This window comes from Denticeps clupeoides, unplaced genomic scaffold (assembly GCF_900700375.1).
Source record: "Denticeps clupeoides unplaced genomic scaffold, fDenClu1.1, whole genome shotgun sequence".
Classification (NCBI taxonomy): domain Eukaryota; kingdom Metazoa; phylum Chordata; class Actinopteri; order Clupeiformes; family Denticipitidae; genus Denticeps; species Denticeps clupeoides.
In genome coordinates, this window is record NW_021630111.1 from 160,499 (window position 1) to 187,452 (window position 26,954).

The 26,954-nt window shown below is 45.0% G+C and overlaps 1 protein-coding gene across 1 annotated transcript in view; it reads left to right on the top strand.

The window, feature by feature from the left end:
- The window catches only part of LOC114783708 (unconventional myosin-IXa-like), an 86,067-nt gene that overhangs the window by 56,705 nt on the left and 2,408 nt on the right, over window positions 1-26,954 (top strand). The window contains 39 exon segments of the mRNA XM_028969214.1: window positions 389-423; window positions 425-491; window positions 493-522; window position 1,899; window positions 6,620-6,663; window positions 6,665-6,682; window positions 6,684-6,745; window positions 7,830-7,971; window positions 8,921-9,116; window positions 10,051-10,170; window positions 11,610-11,691; window positions 12,156-12,296; window positions 12,381-12,420; window positions 12,652-12,774; window positions 13,017-13,097; window positions 13,206-13,316; window positions 13,560-13,682; window positions 13,770-13,919; window positions 15,251-15,549; window positions 15,729-16,829; window positions 16,923-17,010; window positions 17,467-17,664; window positions 18,554-18,651; window positions 18,731-18,846; window positions 19,117-19,334; window positions 19,430-19,546; window positions 19,902-20,090; window positions 20,234-20,281; window positions 20,366-20,477; window positions 21,347-21,408; window positions 21,691-21,883; window positions 21,975-22,103; window positions 22,185-22,290; window positions 22,424-22,555; window positions 22,638-22,761; window positions 23,382-23,435; window positions 23,999-24,016; window positions 24,633-24,826; window positions 26,743-26,885. Coding sequence (XP_028825047.1) covers window positions 389-423; window positions 425-491; window positions 493-522; window position 1,899; window positions 6,620-6,663; window positions 6,665-6,682; window positions 6,684-6,745; window positions 7,830-7,971; window positions 8,921-9,116; window positions 10,051-10,170; window positions 11,610-11,691; window positions 12,156-12,296; window positions 12,381-12,420; window positions 12,652-12,774; window positions 13,017-13,097; window positions 13,206-13,316; window positions 13,560-13,682; window positions 13,770-13,919; window positions 15,251-15,549; window positions 15,729-16,829; window positions 16,923-17,010; window positions 17,467-17,664; window positions 18,554-18,651; window positions 18,731-18,846; window positions 19,117-19,334; window positions 19,430-19,546; window positions 19,902-20,090; window positions 20,234-20,281; window positions 20,366-20,477; window positions 21,347-21,408; window positions 21,691-21,883; window positions 21,975-22,103; window positions 22,185-22,290; window positions 22,424-22,555; window positions 22,638-22,761; window positions 23,382-23,435; window positions 23,999-24,016; window positions 24,633-24,826; window positions 26,743-26,885 — 5,305 coding nt within the window.

Sequence of the window (26,954 nt, forward strand, 5' to 3'; positions counted from 1 at the left end):
AGAGATGATGGTTCTTGTAGTTGAGCTGGATTGCTGTTTTGATCATATACAGAGGGTTTGTCTCCTCATGCTTCATTACCATAAACTGCTAATAATTGCTCACTTTTGAACATTAGCTGCCCTGGCTAATAAATTGTGCTCTGCTGTAATTAAAATGTCTGTTTTGTTTCAGTAATATCATTTAGAGTGTATATGACAGGGATTTGAAACAGCAGAAATACGGCATTGCCAGGTTCAGTTATTAGAGGAAACAATTGCCTGGGCAGTTGCCGGCAATTTAGCAGCAATTACTTTAATTGAAAGACATCATGAAATTAATTTCAAGCAGTTTTATGACCTGCGTGAGCCACATGTAATCCAGACCCCTCTCTCTGCCATTTTCCTGTAGTTCCTGTCCATCGGAGTGCTCGATATATTTGGTTTGAGACTACGAGTAACAACAGCTTCGAGCAGTCTGCATCAACTTTGCCAACGAGAGGCTGCAGCATTACCTTCAACCAGCACATCTTCAAACTAGAGCAGGTAGGAACCCCCCCTCCTGCTCTGAGAACCTGAAAGGAAGGATGTGGTGTGTGGTTTGTGTGTGCGGCGAAGGAACTGGAGGCCCATTCCACACCGCAGAGTTTCCTCTCGGGTTCTTTAATAACCGTGCCATATGCCAGGTCCCTCCTTCAGCCTGCTCATGGATTTTGTGTCCCTAATGAGGAGCAGTGTTGTTGCGTGGAGGACCCAGTGTTTTGTCTGGCGGGTCAGACATGAAGGAAGAGGCTGGCAGCTGGGTGGACGCTATCGGGGGTTAGCCGGCTACTGCAGTCATGTCACCCATCACCGCTGGGCTCTGTAATTAGCAATGATCAAAGCAGCCGTGCCCGTGCCAAATGTGGGCAGCGTTAGGAGATGTCAGATCTCTAATCTTCAGCACCAAAGCCCCGCTGATCAGCCTGGCTCACAAGCCATGGCTGCCATGAAAGAACATTATTGTGATGCGTCCCCTCATCCACCTGCCCTTCATTTGCAGTGTCCAATCAGAGACCCACGTCTGCTGTGGAACTCTCCCTGTGGTCAACCTTCATGCATTGCGTCTTTCTTTTTCTTCTGAACTGCAGCTCTTCCTCATCAGTGGAGCACCAAGAACACTGATTCTGACTGTAACCCTGGTTGAACCATGCTGTCCCTGGTTAGCAAACTGCCCAGAGGCAGCAGATTAAAGAACACGCTCCACTTCTTCTGCTTGGGTTTCAAGCTGGTGAATTCATGTTGGATCATCAGACAATAAATAAATAAATAAATAAAGTTAATCCCAGAGTGCTTCATGCCATCTTTTTACGGTAGCGACCGCTCAGTGCTGTAGGTGATCCAGCTAGTTTTTGTAATCAGCTTTAACTGCTCTGTTAACTCTGGCCACTTTCCTAGTTCTGACCCCTCTGTACAGTGTCTCTGCTTGGCAAGGGAAACCATGTCCCCTCTACACAGGCATCAATGAGCATTCAGCATCATGGTTTTGTCTGGATAGTTATTTTTATTGAAAAGGTTGGCAGAATGGTTTTAAATACGTGAATCATCGGTGTATATTTCAATGTATAGATGAAATAATCAATATAAACCACTTCTAATTTATTCCTTGAGCAGTCTATAGCCCCCCTGCCCTCTGGAAGTTCATTCCAACCTACACTGCTTGCAGGATACCTAATGATGCTTGGGCTGGAGTGAAGGGCTCTACTGGCCTAGAAAACACCATTAAAGCGCCTTCTTCATCCACTGTAATCTGCAGGGGTGCCCCGGATGTGGCTCTGAACTCTTGTCATTTATATCATACCACACTGCATTCCCTTCTAACTTTTTTGGGATTGTGGCACTGTGGTGTGTGTTGATGCAGCATTGTTATGGGCAGGAAGGAGGGTGTTATGTCATCTGCACGACTCCCAAAGGCCTCGGAGCTCATGTTAAATGAATTGAACCAGATGCTGTCCCACAGCACGTCCCGTTTCAGTCCTCAAGCCCACTTTCTTTCCAGCTCTGCGTCCACACACCCTCCTCTGCTCATGTTTAATGTATAGCTTGCTCTGTAAGCACATTAATTATGAAGGCGCTATGGTTGCCGAATACAGTGCGGAATTATTAAGCAGGAAAATGCTCATGCTGAAGTGGCTGGATGCCACGTTCCCAGGCACTCCGTTGACTTCTGACCTCTACAGTCACCCAAATATCAAAGCCCAGCACTCCTCTCTCCCGGCGCACCAGCTTAAGTTTCCTTATGTTGGTTGTTTCTGGTTGGTCCTTTGTAACCTTTGCACACTGGATGTTTTATCACACGTGACAGCGGACAAATACCGCGGCATAGATTGGATTACTACAATATTAACTTTTGTGTTATTCATCTTCACCAGTTTTCAGACTGTGGTGTACAATGTGTTTGTACTGATTCGGGTTAAGTGTGTGTCAGGCCCTGTGGGATTTGATTTTCCAAAAAGCAAGAGTAAGCCATTCTGATATAGACCTAGGATTTATATAAACCCTAGAAGCTAGCCAGTGGCTGAAAAGGGGTGGACTCCCTGCTGTTTCCCTCTGCACCCAATGGTGTCATCTTAATGAGATGTGGCCTCCTAAGGCGATTAATTCATTCCCATTTAAGTCATCCCAACGGCAGACTTTATCACGGAAGGGCTTCTGTGTCTGAACAATGGCTCGACAGTCCGGGAACCTGTTCAGCGCTTTCTAAGATGTGGCAAATCCACAGTTTGACTTTTGCAGATTTTTGGAAGCTCCGGAACATGCACAATTTTGCATTTTGATTGCCATCTCTGGAATTTAGCATTCTAGTGAGATGACTTTAATCTTTTAAACAAATAATACAGTAAACATTACACTTCTGTGGTTTATTAACTTAAACTTATGTAAGAATGGTGTTTGAAAGTGTTTTGAGTTTTGATTTTCTCCAGTAGTGCCAAACATGGCTGCTGCCACAGCGATGTGTCTGGGTGAAATCCTCTTTTCTCCACTTCAGTCTTCAGAACCGGTGAAAGTCTGCTGCCATGGCGGTTCTCGGTGTTCCGCAGATCTGGAGCGTGTGAGTGGGAGGCTGGCCGTGTGGCTTTAATCGGAGCTGACATGCTGTGTGGCGCCCTGAGGAACATCGCTGGGCCGTCTGCCTCTGATTAGACGCCACACTTCACTTTGCATTTTCACAATACAGTTGCGTCCCGGCCGACACGCACAAACAAACCAGCGTGCAGAAGATCCGCTCCGCGGGACCCTCATTCGAAAGCGCAGAGGAACGAGAGAAAGGGCCTTTCTGTGGTCAGATGAAGTGTGAGGTGGTAACAGATGTCTGCTCGAATGCGGCTGCCGCTCTGGTCTAATTTGCTGTGACGTGTCGCCGGGACAATGCATGGTTGCCGGCTTAACAGAGGGAGAAAAGAAAAGTTTTTTTTTTTTTTTTTTTTTTTTAAGGCTGGTTAATGTTCCTTCACCAGCAGTATCAGAGTCTGCTGTCATCTTTATCCCCCCTTGCCGCATGCTTTAGCGGGTGGGTCCAGACAGGAGGGCATCAGTAGAGCAGGGAGGATGTGTGGGACGGATGGAAATGACAGCTTGAGACGGAAGCGGCCTAATTCTAACATTGCAGTGTAACTACAGGACTGTGTGAAGTGCAGAGTCTCGCCCATCATGTTCGTCTGTAATAACATATCACGCGGCATGTTTTACATTCTGGGCCTACATGTGGTGACATTCAGTGGCAGAGCAAATAGTTAAACATGGCAAAGTGGCGCCTTGATTGTCAGTTTGGCATACAATGTAAAAATTTTATATTCGACTTGTTGTTTTCACCACTGAGACCTGAGTTCTAGGTGAATGTAAATGAGCCACATGACACTGCTGCTCTGTCCTAACTCTGGCTTTAAAGACACTTCTGAAAGAAATAATGCCCTCTTTCCTTACTTTCCATAAAGTAGTCGTCCGGTATCACAAAAGACATAATGTTGGTTGTTGGTGATAATTAGAAAGCCACTTTAATGCTTACTAAATGTATAATTAATTTAAACAGATAATTATAGTAGGCTAATTGTTTTTGGTATGTGGAAAAAAATATATTTTCCATGTAGAAACAAACGACATCCTGTTTATTTTTAAATCCTATATGCTAATTTGATATTAATTATGAAACTGGTAGGAATGACATTCTGTGATCTTTCTTGGATATGTTAACCTGCTAATGGCAATTTAAGAAAAAACACGCAATATAAAATGAAACTGTTGGAATTACACTTTCTGAAATATTTTAATTACACCTAATAAACATATTATCCATCATAAATATACTCTTTATTTTATTTACTATGAATTTCCTCTATTTTCTCATTTCTCCAACCATGTGTTCCCACTTTTTTCTTGCTCGTTATGGTTACCAAGTATAACAAACTAAAACTATGATTCCAGAAAAACGCTTTACACTTTATACTAACTACAAACCCAATGTGAATAAATATGGTGAGATATGAAATATTTCATAAAAACGAATCAAATAAAATATACGTGTGTGTTTTTCTAATCCATTGACTGATTCAGCCAGTAATAATGATTTAATATGATTTCACAAGAAATGTTTAGTTATGTACAATAAAGTTTACCACATCACTTCTGGATGTGTTTATTCATGACAGGTCAGAGTAGTTTGGGGCTGAGCCAAATGTGTCTTGCCAAACACGATCATAGGCCAGGGAGCAGACGGGGCAAGACCCCAGTCACAGGCATCACAGCTGTACTCCAGGCATGTTGGTCTGCTTCATATGTCACCCACAGGCCACATGGGTGCCAGTTACTGTACAGTCCTAGTCGAGAAGATACATTGTGCATTAAGGTCAAAAGGTCAGGGGCTTCTGTCCACTCAGGATTTGGTCAGTCTGTCTACCTAATGATCTCCTTAATAAGTCTGTTTTTGTTTCCATGTCGACCGATTAAACGGTGCCATTGTGCACCGGGTATCGGGCAGCGACGATGACCTAACGCTGATTTATACTTCTGGCTTGTCTTCGTGGCCTGTGGGTCTGCATCTATTCTACATCGGAGCTGTTTAGCGTCAGCCTCACTCAGAGCGGCACTGAAGGGCTGCTGGGAGTGCGGTGCGGCCGGGCAGAGTGCTCCACACCTCCGATAGCCTCCCCCACGCAGAGAGCCCCTTATCTCCCGCCAGTGTTTACATTTGAGCGGCGGCCAAAGCAAACACTCGAAAAAAGCAACTGCACCCTACCGGTGTCCGAGTTTACTGTTTACATGTCCCTGGCAGTTGCATCTTAATTTTCGCACATTTTTGAAGCTCATTTACTGACTGTTAGCACCATGAGAGCAACAGCACAAGCCCGAACTCGAGGCCGCAAAAATGCCCTGGTGCACAACGGTGGGTTCGTTTTCATTTTCGCACCAATAAATTGAGGTGCTCTCTGCTTACGTCTGTTTTATTAAATATAGGGAGGAAGTGACATCATAGAGGTTTAGGGAGTCTCGTTTCCTGGCTGATTTCACAAAAAAGGCTGAATCTGCCACCATGAACCCTTTCAGTGTGCATCGGTTCCAACAGCACTTTTATCTTCACATTCTCATCTGCACGGGTCTATTGTGGCAGTCGTGGTGATTTTCAGAGCCTCCGTCTGCGAGGCTTCCTCTGGCAGTAAACAGTGGACGACAAACAAAAAGCCCTGAGACAAAGAGCTGAGGGGCGTGGACCCCCTGAAATGCTCCAGTGGCCTCTGTGGTTGGTGGCTGGGTGCTGGGCGGCTGTGGAGAGCAACTGGGCACGACTCTCCACAGCACTGCGGCTCTCACGCCGCAGCCTGTCAGACGCCCTCCTGAGGCGGCAGTGTACCCCTGCTGTACCGCCTCCCCCGACTGGCCGCCGGCCAGTCCAAACACAACGTAGGATGCCGCAAGTAAAAAGCGGGAGTAATGATGTTACTCCATAAACCCAGAAACATTGTATCCTCTATAAAACCCCTCCTTCTGCTAATAAAGGAGAAGTCAGTCTGAGATCGGGTGATGCTCGTAAGTAGACATGTATAAACAGGACACAGGGTCATTTATTTGCCGCTGTACACTGCTGCTTATTGTTCAGATTTGCTGTGTAAAACATTCATTTATGGGGAAACAAAAATGAAAACAATGCTAAATGTTTTGTGTTTCATTCTGTTCAAAGCTGACAGAATTTGTCAGTAATTAGTCAAATTTCATTGACTTTATTATTCTGTTATGTAGAGAAGCCCTGGGAGAATGCAGAGCCCTTTTTACTTTACCGAGGCCTGTGGCCTTGTCCGAGGGGATGGGGTGTGCAGTTAAAACATGAAAGCGTTTGCTGGCAGGAACCCAGAGACACACTGGCCCAGTAGGAGAACAACCCGGGCCCATGGAGCCAGTTAGATGCACCTCTAAGGGCTTTCACACACTCTGTTCTCTGTGAGCTGCAGCGAACATTGTGTGCTGTTCATTAGAAAAGGGATTTTTAAATGTGCCCCGGTAGCGCAAAGTATACGCAAGCACTGAAGTACTGATCATGCGCAACATTATGCTAGTTGGGCCTGTCTGAAGTCCTTCACACCCGTTAAAACACTCATTATGGTCGTCTCGGCAGAGGAGTACCGATCCGAGGGCATCAGCTGGCACAACATAGACTACAATCGACAACACCGGCTGCAATCCACCTCATCAGCAAGAAGCCCACAGCGCTCTTCCACCTGCTGGATGAAGAGTGCAATGAGTGAATGCCCCAGAGCTCATATATTTTATTTATAAGAAATTCTATAAACTTTTTGTTTTCTGCATGCATCTAGTTCACAATGATCAAATCCATGTAGTTTCTTAGGCAGATTAATAGAGTGCGGTGGCCACTCAAACCCAAAGCACCTTAAAATCTTTCTGAAATGTAGAATTGTGTGCCTCTGTGCAGGTATTATCATAATCAATATAATAATTAAGATCAATAACCAGGATTGTATTTTTTTTTTCTTTTGCCTCTAGGGTCCTATTTAAAAACATTTATAGATAGATATTTTGTTTCTACAGCTGATGGAGACTCAAAAGACCAGTCTTGACCCCACAGAGCCAATGCTTTAAGGAGTCCTCTGAAATGTTATAGGGTCATTTCATACATTTCACATCAGTCATATTAACAGTGTTTGCATGCATGAGGAGCACATGTGCATTCACTGACCCGAAGGGTCGGAAAAAAATACTGTTCCACAGGTTACTGCGCATTGGCAGACCTTGTAAAATGAAATCCTGTTCAACCTATGGAAAACACCACTCTGCCCATATTAGACATGCCGGCCACTTAGAACCATGCTCTCATCTGGATGTAATAAGCAGTGGATTGAAGAGCAGATTGTTTTGCCAGAGTGCAGGTCAAAGAGGAATTTTTTTTTCTCCCCACTCCTCATCCATTTGCTTCAGGCTGCACCCACATTTGGCGTTATTTAGTCCATCATATGCAGCACTAATGAGTATTAATCTCCTCCAAATGCTCTTGTGATTTTATGATTTAATAAAGATGGACTGACTGTTGCTCACCCTACTGGCACCCCTTCATAGAATCTGATATCTGCTTAGATTTTACATGCTTTCATTGCAGTCAGGAACTTGAAATGTTACAATGTACATTAAATATATTAGTGCATTTTGTGTATTTGACCACCAGTCATCTATTTTTCATTAAAACAAAAATCTTTTTTTATTCTCTCATTGAATGAGACAAATGGATTCCAGCTCCTCTCCTGCAGGACCTTGTTGATGACCTGCGAGTTCTGCTTTCAGTCCACTCCCTGAGCTTCTGTCCCTTCTTGCAGCTTCCCACAGGCCACCAACCAGACCCTGCTGGACAAATTCAAACGGCAGCATGAGGGCAACAGCTACATCGAGTTCCCTGCTGTGATGGAGCCAGCCTTCATCATCCACCACTACGCTGGGAAGGTCAAGTATGGAGTGAAGGTGAGGTTTAGCAGTGTTTAAAATGAAGCCATGCCTCAGTATCGATACCATGGCCTTGTAGGTTGTGGTGTGTGAGTCTGCAGAGGTTTACACTATTTCATTGTCTTCAGAAGTCCAGGACTGAGGGTTACATTAAAGGCACTTTATGTCTGAAAATTTAAAACACTTCAGCAGATGCAGCTTACATGCAGTTCAAATCATTTATGTTGAGCAACGGATTCACTAGAGGGCTAAGTCTGAAGTTTCTGACATAACACATAGTGATGTCATGTAGACATTTATGTCTTTATTTTTTTTATTATTTTTTTTCCTTCAATTTTTGTCACATAACCTGTCTTTTACTCCCTCTGCAATTTCCAGCGATTTTGCTTTGTCCTGTTTGCATCAGCATGTACCGTTTGCGTCAGCAGGCACTGTGCACAAATGCACAGTACCTGACAGAAGTCTCTCTCTGTATACATACTCATTACATGCTCAGCCCACCTTGAGCAACATGAGGATGAATATTTCAGTCTATAGACACCATGGTTATGGCAGGATTCATAAAAGTTCACACTGACCATTTCTCATCCAGAGTGGATGTAAATTGTATGATGTATATAAAGAGAAGCATGATCCGTGTGGGCTGTGGGTTTTTATCAGACTGCAGACTGAATGTTTTGTTATGGAGGACATGCTATCACACATCAGGCCATGCCCGCCACTCATAACCCTCTGAGAGGAGGATTTGTTTGCTGGAATGTGGAGCAGATGCATTTAAAAAGTTGGTAACAGGATTTGTAATGAGCGCAGCTGTCATGCATAACGCATGCATTACACCGGCATGCAAGTGGAGGAAGAGAAGATTAAATCACACATTTTCCTGCCTGTCCATCTGACGGCCACTTGGAAAATAAAATATATATATGTGTGTGTGTGTGTGTGTGTGTGTGTGTGTGTGTGACACCAGGATTTCAGGGAGAAGAACACTGACCACATGAGGCCAGACATCGTGGCCCTGCTGAAGAGCAGCAAGAATGGCTTCATCCGTGGCCTTATCAGCATCGAACCGGTGGCCATGTTTCGATGGGCGGTGCTCAGGGCCTATTTCAGAGCCCTGGTGGCTTTTCGAGAGGCAGGAAGCCGACACCGGGACAAGAAGAGTGGTGTGTACAGTCCAGTTTTTCTTCCCTGTGCTTCCCTTTCTCTTGTGAGCCCTTTGCAGATGTGCATTCTTTAATGCTCAGAGCTGTATATTATGAACATGAACAAATTCTTTAAGGGAACTAAACTCTAGTTTGTTTATTTCCAGGGTTGCTCTGATGCATTTTATGTCTTGCAAGTGTCATTAGATAAAGCTTGACTTCACAGGAATAGGCACGGCTCGTCCATTATTCATTGTAGCAGAGACCTCTCTGGCCTCTGGGATGTTGAAATATGCATTCTTGCTGGAATAACAGGCCGGATGCTGAGCTTTAAGAAGTTTTATGGTTTTATGTTCCCGCTGATTCTGCCAAACAGCCACCTGCTGCCGGACCTTTTTCATAACCCTGGGTAGGATGCATCAAGTGTTACCTGTGTCAGCCCACATAGCCTGGACCATCCTAAAGCTGTATTCCTCCTTTTAACTACAGTCTTGGTTGATTAGAGTAATCTGACCCTTTTGAGGCCAAGTATCTCCTTCCTGGTGAATGACGTGTTGTCCTTAAATTGTCAGGCATGACCTTCTTGAATTGATAGCTTTCATGCTTCATGGATCATTTCCTAAAATCCCATTCCATTGAGTATGAGGTTATATATAATGCAGCACATGGGAGGACGTTGGTATATCATACCAAGTCTTTAGGATTTCCAAAAATAAACAAATGCAATCAAATAAGTAATCTTTATCTTGGAAACCGTAGACTTCACATCCAGCCCCCCATTTAAGAACCCTCCTGTTGATACAACACACACACAAGGTCCCATCTCCATCTCTTCCATTTCCCTCTGTTAATTCAAGCATTCTGATTGGCAAACCAGTGCCAATCATGCTACGGCTTGCACAGCACAGCAAAAATTACCCCGTGTGTGTGAATTTTTATTTCTCTGACATTGCAGGAAACGATTCTGCTGTTCCCTGTCCGGTGCTGAAGAGTGTCGACAGCTTCAGTTTTCTCCATCACCCAGTTCACCAGAGAAGCTTAGAGATCCTGCAGCGCTGCAAAGATGAAAAATACAGTAAGACTAATTTTCCTGGTATCACCCCTGTTTTGATCACTCATATATGTAGAATAAGACAAAAAACGTCTGTAACCCTCATCCTGACCTTTATACTAGTCATATTAGGTCTAGTCAATAGGACCATTACTGTATCGCCCATACTGTACTGAACATGGCAAGCCCTTTCTCCAATGTATAGAGCAGCTTAGAGTTGGCGGCGAGACTAATGTTGTTTTTCCCCAGCATTCCTTTCTGTTTTCAGGTTTTCTGCGGACATTCATTTCACTTTGTGTCCATCTTTTTTTATCTGTACTTCTCCACACTCCATCGCTCGAACCCCACAATGCTGACAGCCAGTGACCTTCACTCTGTTGCACCACTTTTCTCTCCTAACAATAACGCGTCAGTGGGTCCCATAGAGAAGCGCTGAAAAAGTGGAGCAGTCATATGACTCCTATTAAACCGGCTTCATGCAGTGGATAAAAACGCTCACTGTTTTATCATCTTTTCAAACACACAGCTCACTGTTGTGATCATTAATGAGATGTTCATAGCCAGAAGAGCTTGACCCATTTGTTGCTTATTGTTGAGTGGGTTTCTTTATGAAAGAGTCGAATGGGTGCACAGGGTTAGTCAGGCACATGGCACCGTTTCATCAGCGGTTCTGCTTTTTCTACCCTGCGCTGATTGATATGGAGTGTGGATGGATGTGGAACTGATGGGTGAGTCCAACTGGACAGTGAATGTCTGGCCTTCATCATGACTGGACGAAATTCCAGCTATTTTCACAGTATAGCAGTGGTTCTAACTGGACAACTAAGTTCCAATGCCAGATGAAACAAACAATGAGAAAAGTGTCCATCAGTTCATTTTATTTTTTTCATATTAACTATGTTGACTGTGTATTTCTCCTCTGGTTATATAATGCTGGAGCGAGTGCTGGAGCGTGGATGGTCTGTCTTTTATCTTAAACACTAGTCGTGACCCACACCCCCCTTAGGCAGCCCTTCTCCTCATTTCCATTACAGTGCTTTCACGGTTGGCAGGAAGGGATCCACAGGGATGCCGAAACCCATTTAGAGAAGGCGGAACCCTGACAACACGCTCATCGCAACCTCATCAGCCTGATGACAGCTCAGGCTATAACACTTTCAGGTGTTAGCGCACTAGCGGCCTGCACATATCTTGGGCTCAGGGGTCTGGTTTATATTCCCACTGTTTATCGTCCACTCCTCCCCAAACCCATGAAGAGCTGATGGACCTGTCAGCATAGCCTTGGCACCGGAGATCATTTCTAGAGTCCTTAATCTTTACATAATCTTCAGTTTAAATAAATCAAATGAAGACTGCACTTACTTATTTCCTCTCAGTATTTCAGTGTGTGTGTCTTCCGCCCACATACTGTATGTCTGTGTGTCTTTCCAGTAAAATATATTGCCTTGTTTTTAATATTGCAGATTCGTGTATCACTAGAAGGAATCCTCGCACTCCACTGTCAGACCTACAAGGCACTAATACATTTAATGAGAAGTCTCCCAGGTAAGGTGCCACTTGTGTGTGTGTGTGTGTGTGTGTGTGTGTGTGTGTGTGTGTGTGTGTGAGAGAGAGAGAGAGAGAGAGAGAGAGAGATATACTACCCCTTGAGCCATGGTTAGGGCATGATAAACTTTAATGTCAGAAGGGCGTATTGTCTGACCTTTGTTGTCGAAGGGAATTGCTTTCCTTTACTGTCCCATCCATTTATGGGGGATTGTGTGAGACAGTGAATTGATTTTTCAGGACCAGGGTTAAACTCTCTTGCCATATTGGTACACCTTGTCACTCTTTGTCGCCTTTATATTGTTAGGATGATGTAGCATGGCCTAGCATCCTAAACATTTATTGACATTGAAACAGGTCTCCCTTTATACTGTTTAATTAAATCCCTGATATTCTAAATTACTGATTCAGTATATAAGATCAGGCATTTTGCTGCACACTGTTAATAAATCCGTGTCCCCCAGGGATGCCTTCGGCGTAGGCTGCAATGGCCGGAGCTCCAGGCCCAGCCGTCTGTCGTCAACTGGAGCCATGCATGAAGAGGATGGCATCTTCGTAAACTCCACCAGCAGCAAGCTGCTGGAGAGGGCACAGGGTATCCTTATGTGAGTGCAGGAGACTTGAGGATGAACATCCACCCTGAGGTCTTTGTGTTTATTTCTTTCTAAATAAATCTCTCCATCTCGCAGGCGGAACAAAAACTACAAGTTGAAGCCCAGCCTTCCTAAGGTGAGGATCCTGCTTTTGAATACAGAATATACATTTTGTTTCTAAATGGGCCAGTGGTGGCCTAGCGGGAAAGGAAATGAAAGGAAGGGTTGCGGGCAAGTTGCCAGTGAGGTCCGCTTGAGCCGGTGCCCACTGCTCACTAAAGTTCTTGGGTTAAATGCAGAGGACCCATTTCGTGCACCGTGTGCTGTGCTGTGTGTATCACTGTTTTTTCACTGTTGTTATCTACAGCACCTGTTAGATGTGAAATCTCTGAAGTACCTGAGCAGCCTGACTCTTCACGACCGCATCACCAAGTCCCTGCTGCACCTGCACAAGAAGAAGAAGCCCCCCAGCATCAGCGCCCAGTTCCAGGTGAAGCCTGCAGCACTGCCCTGCGCCACCACTCTCTGAGGCACAACAGTGCACCACGTTTTCAGTGGACGCTGCTTGTGTTTTATAGTTTTGGTGTAAAAGGTTAATAAAACATGAGCAACCCCAGCACACATTCCAACACGATGTGTTGCACAAGCCGCCAGATCTGAGTCAGTCTCTACTGGAAAGCAATGTTCTGAACGCTTCTTGACCACCAAGATGAACAATATTTTCTTTCACAGGCCTCTCTCAATAAGCTGATGGAGACTCTGGGACAGTCGGAACCGTACTTTGTCAAATGCATTCGTTCCAATGCGGAAAAGGTATGTGGGTCTGAACTGGCCCCTGAGTAGTTGTGTAAAATTCTGCCGGATGCCGTGATTTAAAGGCGATCTTTCTCTATCTCTCTCCCTCTCTCTCTTCTCCCTCAGCTGCCCCTCCGCTTCAGTGATGCTCTGGTTCTCAGGCAGCTGCGCTACACTGGCATGCTGGAAACGGTGCGCATTCGACAGTCAGGATACAGCATCAAGTACACCTTTCAGGTGAGATCAGGCTGTATCCCACGCTCCATAGATCTGTACCTTCTACACTATGCCACAGTAGGATCTAATGGCACATACATTTCAACAGATCTATAGAATTTGAGACTAATGTGCATTTAATTTCTGTTCACGTTTTTCTTGTCAATAAAATCAAGCCTGACCGAGAATGATAAAAATGGATCCTTAGACTTTGTAGATCTTAGGTCACCTTCACAGTGTCAAATTTGGCTCTTGCTCTGCCAGGACTTTGTTCGACACTTTCATGTGCTGCTACCACATGGCACAAGTGCCACACAGAGGGGCATCAGGGAATTCCTCCGGCAGATTGAGCTTCCGCCGGATAGCTTCCAAGTGGGCATCACAATGGTAAAATCAGCTTCATTCTGAATGTCCTAAAGGCTCCGTCGTGTTCATGTATTCCTGTATGTGACACCTCCCCGCTCCTGTCTGCAGGTGTTCTTGCGGGAGGTCTCACGCCAGCGACTGCAGGCTCTACTTCACGAAGAGGTCTTGCGCAGGATAGTAGCTCTGCAGCGCCGCTTCCGCGCCCTGGTGGAGAGGAGGCATTACTGCAGCCTGAGACTTGCAGCCTGCATCATCCAGGTGAGCAGCCCACACCCACGCCATCTACTCTATACTTTTATCTTATGTGTTTAACTTTTTTTTTTTAAACAAGTGCCGGTTTCAACCAGTAAAACCAGAGTAAGGGGCAGTTTTTAAGCCATGCAGGCCTCCTTTACCAAACCACTGGGGTTTGCACATTACTTTAGATATGGTTTAGAAAGCTCAGCCATCATATTTGTTGGAACTTTATCTGTCTGCTTGCAGCCATTCTGCAGCTGCTGCCAGGACTGGGATTATAATGAGACTTTAATGGTGTGTGTGGCGGAGACAAGTCTGTTAGCAGCGGGTAGCATTTCATTATCTGTTGCCTAATTGTTTATTGTGTTTTCAGATCCAGTTTAATGTTTTTGCCTGGTTTTGGGTAATGAAGGAGATTTCTGGATCTCCTGGTGAGAGTCAGGCTTTACGGACAGTAATGGCTTTGTAAACTGTGGATATGGCCCTCGCTCTCCTGGAGAGGCGTTTTCAATAGCAGTGTTGTTTCTGGACAGGGGAGTTGGCTGGCTACCTGTGTCAAGAGTTTTTGTCAAACTCCGCAAAAACAAACAATGTAAATTCAGAAACGTATGGCACTGGAAAGCAAAGTGTGAGACACACTAAAGCGCAGTGGTGTTTTGGAAAGTAATTGGTAAGGAATGATTACATAAGCTGTCAAATAGCTATGGCACGGGTGGTTGGAAACGCTGAAAGCTTCCAGCATTTCTGTACTGCTCATCTCACCAAGGCATAAAAATAAACGCTGTTGAGTGTAGAATTTAAACATTTGACAGCATTTCACATTTGACAGAGTTTGAGGAGTTCTCATAGCAGGACATTTGAGGCTATCACCATTGGAGAAATTGTGTCTCTGAGAACCACTGAGGTTCATGAGCCTAACTTAACTAGCAAACTTCCTCGAAAAGGACTGTAGGTAATGCCTGTCCACTGATTACATTACCTTTATTCAGTAATGAAAGTGAAAATGAAGTGTTTGTCATTGTGAGACACTGCACCCAAATAAAATGTGTCCTCTGCATTTAACCCATCACCCTTGGTGAGCAGTGGGCAACCAGCAAAGCCGCCCAGGGAGCAGTGTGTGAGGACACCCTTGACTGTTCGGCATTCTAACCAGCAACCTTCCGATTACGTGTCTGTTTCCTTACCCACTAGGCCACCACTGCCACATTTACAGCAAATGGCAGATGCTCTTAACCTTATCTCTGTTCTGCTTTACTGTTTGTGGTGAACTGGTCAATTGCATCAATTTTTATTACCACAGTTTGGGAACCAATGATTTAAAACATTAGAAATATGTCTCATCTTTCCATCAGCGTTGGTGGAGAACGTGCCAGCAGAGGCAGCCATGTGAGCTGTCGCTCCAGCAGGAGGCAGCACTGTGCCTGCAAGCAGCCTGGCGGGGTTACCGGGCACGCCAGCGTTTTGTGCTGGAGAAGGAGGCCTGTGTGCTACTGCAGAGGAGCTGGAGGCGGTGCCTCCACCAGAGGGGTCAGGCTGCCCTGCTCATCCAAGCTGCCTGGAGGGGCTACAAACAGAGAGAGCTCTACAGCGGGCTGCACGGCTCCATTCTGCTCCTGCAGGCTGCCAGCAGAGGATACCTGGCCCGACAGAGGTAAGAACCAAGCACAGCCCTCAGCTGAGATTCAGGGTTGAAGCCTGGATGTTAATATCTTTGTCCTTGGATAACCTCCACCTTGCTGTTGAAGCAACTCCAGGGAATGAATGGACTCTTTGTGGGATTGGGTTATTATTTTGTTCTTCTCAGAGGTCTAACGGTTCCACCGTTCTCAGGTTCAGGACTGAGAAGGAGCGGAGAGCCAAAGAGCAGCTCTTGACCGAATTTCAGAGTCCAGTTTCTGAAGAGGACGTGAATGCTGAGCCCGACCCACAGTCTCAGCTGTCCCCTGAGCACAGTCTGTCCGAGTGGGCCAGAGCAGGAGGAGAGACTCCACCAGCAGTGTCCAGCCTGAAGAGCCGAGCCAAGAGGGAGAGCCGTAGGAAGCGTGAGCTGGAGCAGGCCACGTTCAGCCTGGAGCTGCTGAAGGTGCGATCTACCGGATCCTCGTCTGCCCTACCTGAGGAACAGCTGGCTGAGAACGCCCTGTTTCCTCAGGGCTCCCCAGACAGCAACAGCTCGCAGGGCAGCTTCGAACTGCTCAGCATGGATGATGTGGAGACCGAGCTTCCATCCTGTCCATCTCCAGCCCCACAAGAACTACAGCCGAGCTGCAGCACTGCACCTGATGAGGCTTCTCCAGTCCCACACGGACTTTCAGGTTCCCTCAGGGCAGCTTTGCCCAGTCCTGAGAAACAGTCGCCCTCTTCGCCTGTCTTCTACATCCCTGATGAGCAGATCAGCCCTGTAGGCTCACCCAGCGCACGGCCAGAGGTGGTCAGCCGAGGAACCAGGGACAGGGTGGACTCAACCACAAGGAAACCTGTGGTTGTGGTCATCAGCATGCAGAAGGAAACTTTACTGCGTGATGTGAAGGTGCAGCCAACAGAACTAATCGACCGGTGCAGTGTGGAGGCTCTGGAGCATCTGGAGAGAGTGAGGAGCGAGACAGAGGAGAAGCCCCAGCCGCAGGTTGAGAGGGAGGCGGAGGAGCAGAGGCCTCGGGTAGACGCCCTACCCATGAACAAAACTTGCCCATCACCCCACCGGACTGTTGCATCCGCCACAGAACTGAAGAGCCACAAGCCTTCCCAATCACAGTCCCCCACCCCCATGCAGCAGGACTGCAGAGCCAAAAAGCCACCCATGGAAGGTTCTACTGTGGCCAAAGCATGGCCACAGAAGAAGATGATCACCCAGACCATTAGCATTAGCATGTCAGACCGATCTGGCAATGTGGCCTTCTCACCTAAGCGCAACAGACTCACCTTCTCCAAGTAAGAAACAATCTGCTGCTGTTATCTGGACTCTTATTATGGAATAGCTGACTGCTTGTGAACATGCCTGGGGTTTCCTGCTTTTTATATTAGGTCTGATAAGGACCTGGTTAACCAGGAGCGTTCCATGGCTCTGCAGAGGGAGGAGAGATCAGGTTTCAGATCACTGAAGACCCGAGAGGTTTGTTCACACAACTTATTTCTTCTCCATGAAGCAGGACCACAAATTTGCTTTGCACCCACAGGTTGTTGATTGACACGTACACTACCATTCAAAAGTTTACGGTTATTTAGAAATGTCCATGGAAAAGATCCATCAAATGAGTTTGAATACATTCTTTTGACAAAATGAATAACTTATAGATTTGCTGACCCACCAGATACTCAACCACTCTGAACTGGACCAGTTTTGTTGTTTCTGTAATGAGTACAACCGTACTTTCTGACATAGTGCTGGTTTTCTATCCAAGGAACGGGGCATCTCTAAATCACCCCAAATTTTTGAACTGTTGAGTATTTACACAGTTGTATGTACAGAACATTGTATGTGTGCATCAGCTGTGCATCACCTGGACTGTCTGTGGAACCCTCATTGTGCGTGGATTTGAGGGCTGTGTGTTATCGTTTGATCGATCAGGTCGCCAGGCCAGGCCATAAAAAGAAAGCGCGCATGGCGCGGACACGCTCTGATTTCCTGACCCGCGCGTGTAACGTCGAAGTGGATTGCGAATCTGAGGATGATGAGTACATGCCAGTTCTGTCGCACACGCTTCCCCTGCCTGAGCCCCACACCCATGCTGGCTCAGAGCAGGCATGCCACAGTGACTCCGAAATGGTAAATGCAGAGACTCAGTCCAGGCTGCAGGTTGCCCTTTTTAACCCTGATCCACAATCATTTAAACATACTTAAAAAATTATTGTAAGCGATATTGCAAAACTTGTCTAAGGTCAGCATGAAAGGGCAGCTTCCACCGACATTGCAGTAAACCCCCCCCCAGACCTAAGACAGGCCAGGGGCGCCTTCAACTGCTAACCCAATTCCTGTACTGATGACGCCATTCTGTAGACACGCCTTCACGCCGACGTTCTCTGCTCCTTTCTTTGTCTTGCTGTGGCCGACGAGAGACTCTGAAAACACCAACTAATGTTTTGTTTGTTTGAAGATACTTTTTTCCTCTTAATTTATACAATAACCTTAGTTCACTGCATGTGTACTACCCACTTGTCTCCATAACAACTGTTAGCTGGTCACGTCTTTTCGATTCGAGCACTCAGCCACTCACTCACTTGCATCGAGTCACTTCACTTACATCTAACAGCAGGATGAAAATGCTCTAACAGTGATGCCATGTGAACTGTTGACATGCTGTTGCTTCTAATGATGACCAATCAAACATTACATTTATTGTACATTATTAGGATTAATAATGTAGAAGGTATTATGGAATCTTGATTGATTGTTTAAGATTCACTGTTATAGTAGAAGATGTAACCATTTTAATGATAATCACAAGTGATTCTGGGTCATGAAGCTATACTGCCCTCTAGAGGAAAACTATGTTATCACCATGTTTTACCTTGAATTTGTTTGGTTTGAAATGTACTACAGTGGGTGAAGTTATCAAGAGCTGAACCCACCTCTTCATTATATAGAAGGGCTGGTGGTCCAGGGATTCATTGGCTCCTGTCTTGTATAAGTGTATAATGGATCATTTACTCTGCAGCCCTCACAGAAGGACCTAAAGAAGATGCATAAGACTATGTCCTCGGGTGACCTGGGCAAGGTGGAGTCCCTCAGAAAGACACCACAGCAGGAAGGAAGGTGTGTGACCAGTTCAGTTATCTAAATATAAAATCGTATTTCTTTGTTTAATTCTGTGTGTCCATAATTTTGGTGTTAGGATGAGAGGACGAATGCGCTTCTGGAGCAAGACCAAACACAGTGAGAAAAAGTCATCGAGAGAGAAGATGTCTAGCAGGGCAGGCTCAGCAGATGGGGCTTTGGACAGAAGAACTGGTAGGTAGAAGCAAAGAAAGCTGTAGTCATTTGATTAATTATTCCATGCTGCCATATTGGCATTATTCCATGCACCCATATTGGATTACAGTGAGTGAGCAGATGAATCCTCAAAGTGGTTTACTTTAAGATGTTCACAATGGGTGTCAATTGAATTAAGACCCCATCAGCCTACATTTGTAGGAAGGGATTTGTGCGTGGGTGAAGGCATCTTTGAGAACACTGTTCAAGCTGTCGGCATAAATGTATACTTCTCTCTATCTTCAACAGGACCAGACAGCACCTCTCCTCCCCACAGCCCAGACCTCACAACAGGCCGGGGACGTGACTTCAAGGAGAACAAGGAGCCGTCACCAAAGGTAAAGAGGAAGCGCAGTGTGAAGATCAGCAGCGTGACTCTGGAACCTACCCAGTGGCAAAATGATGCTCTTCAGATCCTCACAAGCGCCACAGACTACCGCAGCATGAATGACTTCCTCATGAAGAAGGTTCTCCTCAGTGCCATCCTCACACCAACCAACCAAATACACCTGTAACACATTCTGACTCTGAGCTTTTTTGTTTCTAACGCTCGCATCTGCAGATCGGTGACCTGGAGGCTGAGGATGGAAAGAAGGACACCATGGTGGATGTTGTGTTCAAGAAAGCACTGAAGGAATTCCGCCTAAACATCTTCAATTCCTACTCGACTGCCCTGGCTGTGAGTACTGCAGCAGTGAGCCTAGTCAGTACTCTAACTGAACAGAAGAACTGAGAAATTGTATGATTTCTCAGGCTTGCACGTCAACTAATCACTTGCGACTTGTCATTTGCAACACAAATTCATTGATATCCTTACTAGTTGTAAAAGGTATCTGACTTTCCTGGCTTATTCTCCTCTAAAGCTCAGGAAGAGCTTAGTAGGCTCTTTGTTGTAATCAAAATTCTATCTTCATTTACATTTTTTACATTCAGCTTGGTCATGGCAACTTTCTCCCATCAAATGAATTCTTCCATTAACAGCAATGGAACAGCAGTGTACAGTATAACATCTCTGCCCGCCTGCCTTGTCTTAGATGGATGATGGGAGAAGCATACGTTACAAAGATCTTTATGCGCTGTTTGAGCACATCCTGGAGAAGACCATGCGTCAGGAGCAGCGAGATTGGAGCGAGTCGCCGGTTAAAGTGTGGGTCAACACCTTTAAAGTCTTCCTGGACGAGTTCATGACAGAATACAAACCCATGGATGGCACCATGAGCAAGGTATTGGTTTATTCTCACACTACTCCGTTTTAATTTTACTCTTCAGTACAGTTGCATTTCTGGGCTTATTGTTTCTAATCACCCCAGGGTGGGGATGGTTGTTTAGACACGTTCATCCTCTTTCTTTTTGTCTTCATCACTAGGCTCCCAAACCTGAACGCAAAAAGAGGAGGAAGAAAGAGAGTGATATTGTGAGTTGCCATTGTAGATGTAAAAACAAATATCATTCACCAGGCTCAAGAATTATTGCTGATTTGAATTTTTGTCTGTGTCAGGTCGAGGAATTCAATGGCCATATCTTTAAGGCCACCCAGTACAGCATCCCCACGTACTGCGAGTTCTGCTCCTCCCTCATATGGATGATGGACAGGGCGTGCGTCTGCAAGTGTGAGCATCACGTCCATTGAGAGTGTGTGTGTGTGTGTGTAAAGAAGACTCATATTGCCACTAAACTGAAATCAGTGTTTTAATTGACAAAATATTTTATTGAATAAAGAAATTGATAATTATTCTGCATCTTAGAGTAATGTAGAATTCACAACAAATTGAGTTTTTTGTGCTCTGTTTTATGTTGGTGTAGGACAACAGACAACATGCACGAAAAGCTTAGACCCTAACCTCACCTATCACCATCGACACTGGACCACTAAGTGTGTCTCATTTTACCACACAGCATAATGTCAGATAATGCAGTGGCAGATGAGATCAGCCAGCCAGCCCCATAAAACCAATTACGCTTTAAAACATAAGATGAAAAGATAAAATCTTCATTAAATGATCTCACTTGTTCCTGAGATGACCACATGAAGTTGACTAACTGGCTGACAGTCATTGCTGCCCATCATTAGCCTACAAAAAAAGTATTTTCCCTCTGAGATCTGTGGCAAAAGATCCCGCGTTCATCCTCTGTCTTTTCCAACCCTAAAGCTATTACAGAAAGGATGTCATTGTCAGCGGGGGTTTAAGTGTTTTTTTTTAAAGCACTATAATCAAATGTGTGTGAGAGAGTGTGTGTAAAAGCACCATAATCAGATTTTTTAGCCCTGGCCTGATGGGTTGATCAGGGCATGACGTGGCCCAGCCTCTCTCACTGCATGCCTCCCCCATGACCGCAGTCTCTCATTTCCAACTCAGGGAGTGGCTGCTTTGTCTCCCTTCAGACACAAGATGCTGCAGCGGAGATGCTTGTGACCGAGGTGTTAGAGCAGCCTGAACTCGGGCTGTTGTCCTGATTCTGGACTCTCTTTCTCTTGCAGTGTGCCGATATGCATGCCACAGAAAGTGCTGCTCTAAGATGACCACCAAATGCAGCAAGAAGGTAAGCAAGCTTTCATTTGTAACCAGCTTTGTCACATGTCTTTAACAGTAGTAAGAGCAGGAATGTTTATTTTACCATGCCAGTCAAAGGTGACCTTGTACTTTATCTCATTGATATCAGTCTAGCTTCTCTCTTTTTTTTTTTTTTTTCAATAGCCAAGAAGGACAAAAATCTTCCAAATCTTATAGGAAATAAATACTAATATTATGCCAATATTGTTTATTCTGGCTTTCTTTAGATTAGTAAAACAGAGCTTACTTCCTTCATTTGCTTTTGAAACAGTATGACCTGGAGCAGTCGTCCAGGCAGTTTGGTGTGGAGTTGTCCCGTCTGACCAGCGAGGACAGAGCGGTGCCCCTAGTGGTGGAAAAGCTGATCAACTACATCGAGATGCACGGCCTGTACACAGAGGGCATTTACAGGAAGTCTGGATCCACAAATAAGATCAAAGAACTGAAGATGGGCCTTGATGCAGGTACTGAATGGGGTTTAAAAAAATATTACAAACCTGTATAACAGTAAACTATATAGTGGAGAAATTCAATAACTGTTGCTGGGTCCATCAGATGCAAATAGCATGAACCTCGATGACTACAACATCCACGTCATTGCCAGTGTCCTGAAACAGTGGCTCCGGGATTTGCCTAATCCTCTCATGACCTTTGAACTCTATGAAGAATTCCTCAGAACCACAGGTGAGCATTTTATTTCATGAGTCAGTAAATGTTGTAAGTACATATGTAGTTCATGCAGTTCATGCCATTTTGTTACTTCAGGCTCACAGGATAAGCGCGAGATGATCAGAGGTGTGTACTCTGTCATAGACCAGCTCAACCGAACCCATCTGAGCACACTAGAAAGGCTAATCTTCCACCTGGTCAGGTAAAAAAAACATTAAAAACCCCATCCATTATTCCACATCACATGCAACTAAACAACACACTCAGATTTTACAGTAATTATGTGAAAAACATCTTATGATTCTTTAACAAGTTCTCTTTTTTTTTATATTTAGAATCGCGTTCCAGGAGGAGACTAATCGCATGTCTGCTAATGCTCTGGCCATCGTGTTTGCTCCATGTATTCTGCGATGTCCTGACACCATTGACCCACTGCAGAGTGTTCAGGACATCAGCAAGACCACCTCGTAAGTCTGGCTTTCTGATACGCACTTATACTGCCCACATTTCCAGCCGTACAACTAAAAAAATATTTTCTTTGTGCATCAGGTGTGTGGAGCTGATCATCTGTGAGCAGATGAATAAGTACAGAGCCAGACTGAAGGACATCAATAGCCTGGAGTTTGCTGAGAACAAAGCCAAGAGCCGACTGACCCTCATCAGGAGATCAATGGTACAGGTCCCCAGAGAGAGAGAGAGAGAGACACTGACAGCTCACCTCAAGTCTATGAAATATTCCTAAAATATTCAGTGCTGATTTGACTGCTGTGGATTTATTTAGGAACATTTCCCCACAGAATTGGAAACTATGCTATTTGGTTCGCTTGAGGTGACTTTTGGTCTAACTTCTGGTCTTACTAAAAAAATTGCATGATCATGAATATTTCTTACCCTAACGGGAATAACAAACCGCTAACTTTCCTTTCAGCTTCTTTTAATACATCCGTATTGAAATGTTCTTTATACAGCATAGAACACATAACCTAGGTTAGCAATGAGGCCGACGGGGCTTTGGATCAGTTTTGGTTTCAGTTTTTCAAGCACAGTTCCATATATGTTTTTCGCTTTCTTGAGAAATAATTAACTTGACATGCCTTGTATTACGTGTCTCGGATCTGTCAAGACACGTACAGCTGAAGACACACTTCACCACCTCTACAACCACATCCTGGCATCCATCTACAGGATCATCCCATTTTTCTAGGTCCATTTTCTGGAGTCAACCCTAACCCAGTTCTCTCCTCTCCCACTCCCACTCTGTACCCATCCCTTTCCCTCCCCCTCTCCCTCCAGAAACCAGTATTAATCGCTGTTAGGTTTATGAGCATAGCCCGCAGTGCCACCCCGGTATGTATACTCCATGTGACGCGTCAGTCCCATCGTTGGCTCGTCTCTCTGTAGCACTGTCGGTTGCCGTGCCAGCTCCGCCCACCACCCTGCGTCACCCTATCCATCCATCCATCCATCCATCCAGTGCTGCAGGTTCTCTGTCAGTACTGTGTCTCTCTTCCATCTCTCGTTCTGTCCCGCTCCTCTCCTTGACTTCCTAACCCTGCCAGATGCCAAACTGTAGATATCTGATGCTGTCAGTCTTTGACATTCATTTCAGTGCATACCTCAGATTTTAATCAACGCAGTCCCAATTTTGGAGAAATATAGAGGCGCTTAGTGTGCTTTTGTTGATGTGAAGTTACATACAGGGGTCTTGTTGCTAAGGACTTTGTTTGGTATGTTTGGTCCATGCGGATGGATGAAAAATGTCTGTCAGCTGTGTGCATGCTGCTCTATCTGGTGTCAGAAAGCGTTACGTCGAGCAGGAGGGAGAGCTCCACATCCCTCTAACCCTACTAACCACTGCTTTATTTTAATTCCTTCTTTTCATTTGCGCTTCTCAATTGTCTAACATGCAGCCAAACACAGCCAAAAAGGTAAAACAGCTATGTGTGTGTGTGTGGGTGTGTGTGTGTGTGTGTGTGATGTAGGGCTGCATAATTAATTTCATCTCATTCAAAATTACAGGATCAAAAAATTTACCATTTCATGTTGTAACAGTGAGGCCAACTCTAATAGAATTAAATTCATGCCTGAAGTCCGCTTATCTAGTTTAGTATTAAGTTATTATAAGGTTTTTTTTTTTTTTTTTTTTTTTTTTTAATATATATATATTAAAAAAAAACTGAATGAAGGTATCATATCATAATTGTGCAGCCTTGATCTGCACTGTGTCTGTAGTTCCGTGAGTGAGTAGACTAGGTCCATTGGGTGTGTATTCTTGAGTGAAAAGTGTGTGTCATGTCTAAACCTCTTCCATAGTGACTTCTCTGTGGATATGCCATCCATCTCATTTACCCATCTGGTGTTTCATCACATGCTTTGGCATATTCCTTTATCAGGTCACCCACACTGGTAAAGAGGGGCTCACCATGTGCTTCCTGGTCATCGTTGTGAAGTCGGGTAGTGATGTAGTGTTAGATGTAGTGTCACTCATCTGTCAGCATCGAGCAATTCCTTACCTGCAAAGCTCATCTTCCTTTTCTGCCGTAGGGCAAGGGTCGCCTCCGCAGGACCAGCCACCACACGCCTTCGCCCCCTATGAGCCCCAAGTTGTCGGCAGCAACTGATGTGGAGGTTGCAGGCGAGGATGGGGTGGAGTCAGGGCTGACGGAGCAGCAGCAGGTTGCTATGCAGCAGGAGGAGCGCGTGCTCACCGAGCAGATTGAGAGCCTGCAGAAGGAGAAGTGAGTTTCAGGTGGACAGTGGCACAGATGAACAACAGAATACCCATAAATGTATAAGACATCTGAAAATATTTAAGAACTCTCCTATTTAAAGTTCCTCTTACATTTTTGCTTTTATATCAGTCTTAGTTGCCCCCTAACAATGTATCTGAAGTCTCCTATTTTAGCAGACTATCAGCCTCTCTTAACCAGTCTGTCATGGCGGTGACGACATGGCATAGATGAAGGGCGCACAAATTCATGTCTTCTCAGGACAGGGTTTACTGACGAAACATAATGCAAGGACAAGACACAGTAATACTTGGCACAAGGTACACCAACGAGGACGAGGTAATACATACAATGACTGGACAGTGACATAGTGGACACAATGTCCATTTATCCTAGACAAGGCAGGTGAGAACGATAGGAAATCAGGAACACAATACAAACTCCAGTCTGGAACACAGGACCGGAACCCCTCTCAATGTCCAAGTCCTGACACAGTCCCAAAATGAGATTTCACCAGGATACGCCTTTTTGCTGTGTGTAGCTTTAAATGCTAATGAGGAAATTATGTCAACATCATTCTCCATGTTTGGTGCAAACAAGAAGTCGTGCTGTTTTTTCCAGAAAAAGTAAAATGAACCCACAGGTTCTTCAGAGTCTCACATGACTGAACGGTCGGTGGAGATAATGTTTTAGGGGAGGGAAGGGAAATTCTCTGGGCGGACGAAGCATGAGAAACGGGAGGTAACCTTTCCCCTTGTGAGGACATAAGGGGACAAATTCCAGATCCGACTGTCTGAGATGCTGCTCTCTGAATGGCGAATCAGAATGGCCAAAGCTGTCTTTACACCTATCAATTTCTGAGGTGCCACTGAGCAAAGCACCGTCCCCACACACTAATCCCCAGGCGCCTGTCATGGCTGCCCACTGCTCACCAAGGATGATGGTTAAAGGCAGAGGACACATTTCGTTGTGTACACCGTGTGCTGTGCTGAAGTGTTTCACAATGGCAATAACTTCACTTTCATTTACTCTTAAAATGATGCGGTATTTATTACATGGTGTTACTGAATATCTTCCAAGTGTGTGAGCAAAAGAGACAAAGGAAATCCTAGATGACCTCGGAATACAAGTTGTTAATGCTCATCCTGCTGTACTCCACCAACCATTGTGTCAGGAGAAGTCAACCAAAAGAGTGAGCCAGAGGACAGTAAACCAAGAGTAGGGTGTGGAATAGTCAAGAAACATTGAGTCATGCAGCAAGATGAAGAATGGTTTAAAAAGAATGTTTACAAATGGCAAATTCAAGTCACAACTTCATAAAAAAGCCTTCTGGAAAGACCATCAACATCCCAGCATTGCAGGTTCCAGCACTTGTCACCATTTACTACAAAGTTTAGTTCCAAACTCTGTGCTCTGTCCAGGCAAAGGAGGAGGGTTCTGGAAAGGAGGTCAATGTGTGGATACTTTTGCAAACACTCACATACATAATTAAAATAATCATACAAAGACAAGAATTCATTGTAATAGTAAACAAACCAAGAGAACTGGGGCATCTGCTCAGGGTGCTTCTTATGATTCCAATAAGGCTGTTGGTGATTTGTCAGACCTGTGAAGAACACACCCCTAAACAAGGAAAGAACAAGGTGTAGATGTAATATTAGATACTTTTTTTGACAAATTAATGTGGACATTCTAACTTGCAAGCAATTATTGTTACAAACAAATAAAACGTCAATATACAATATGTAAATGTACAGAACTGATTAGTGCTCAAATATTGCGAGCCAAAAAAGCAGCTTATTAAGGTTGAGGGGAAGGAGTGGAGGTAGATGCATGTAGGGCCTTTTCATGAATCTTTCAGCAGTAGGAATCGATTTCTGGGCGTGTGCAGGTTCAGTGTTTCCTCTCCTGTTGTGTCCCTGCAGGGAGGAGCTGACCTACGAAATGCTGAGCCTGGAGCCGCGGGCGTCAGATGATGAAACGCTGGAGTCGGAAGCCTCCATCGGCACGGCAGACAGCTCCGAGAACCTGAATTTGGAGTGTGAGGGGGCAGCATCTGAACTCAGTGGTGAGATGCCGTCATCTACACCACATGCAGATGATATTCCACGTTCTACTTCTTTATGGACCGTCTCTG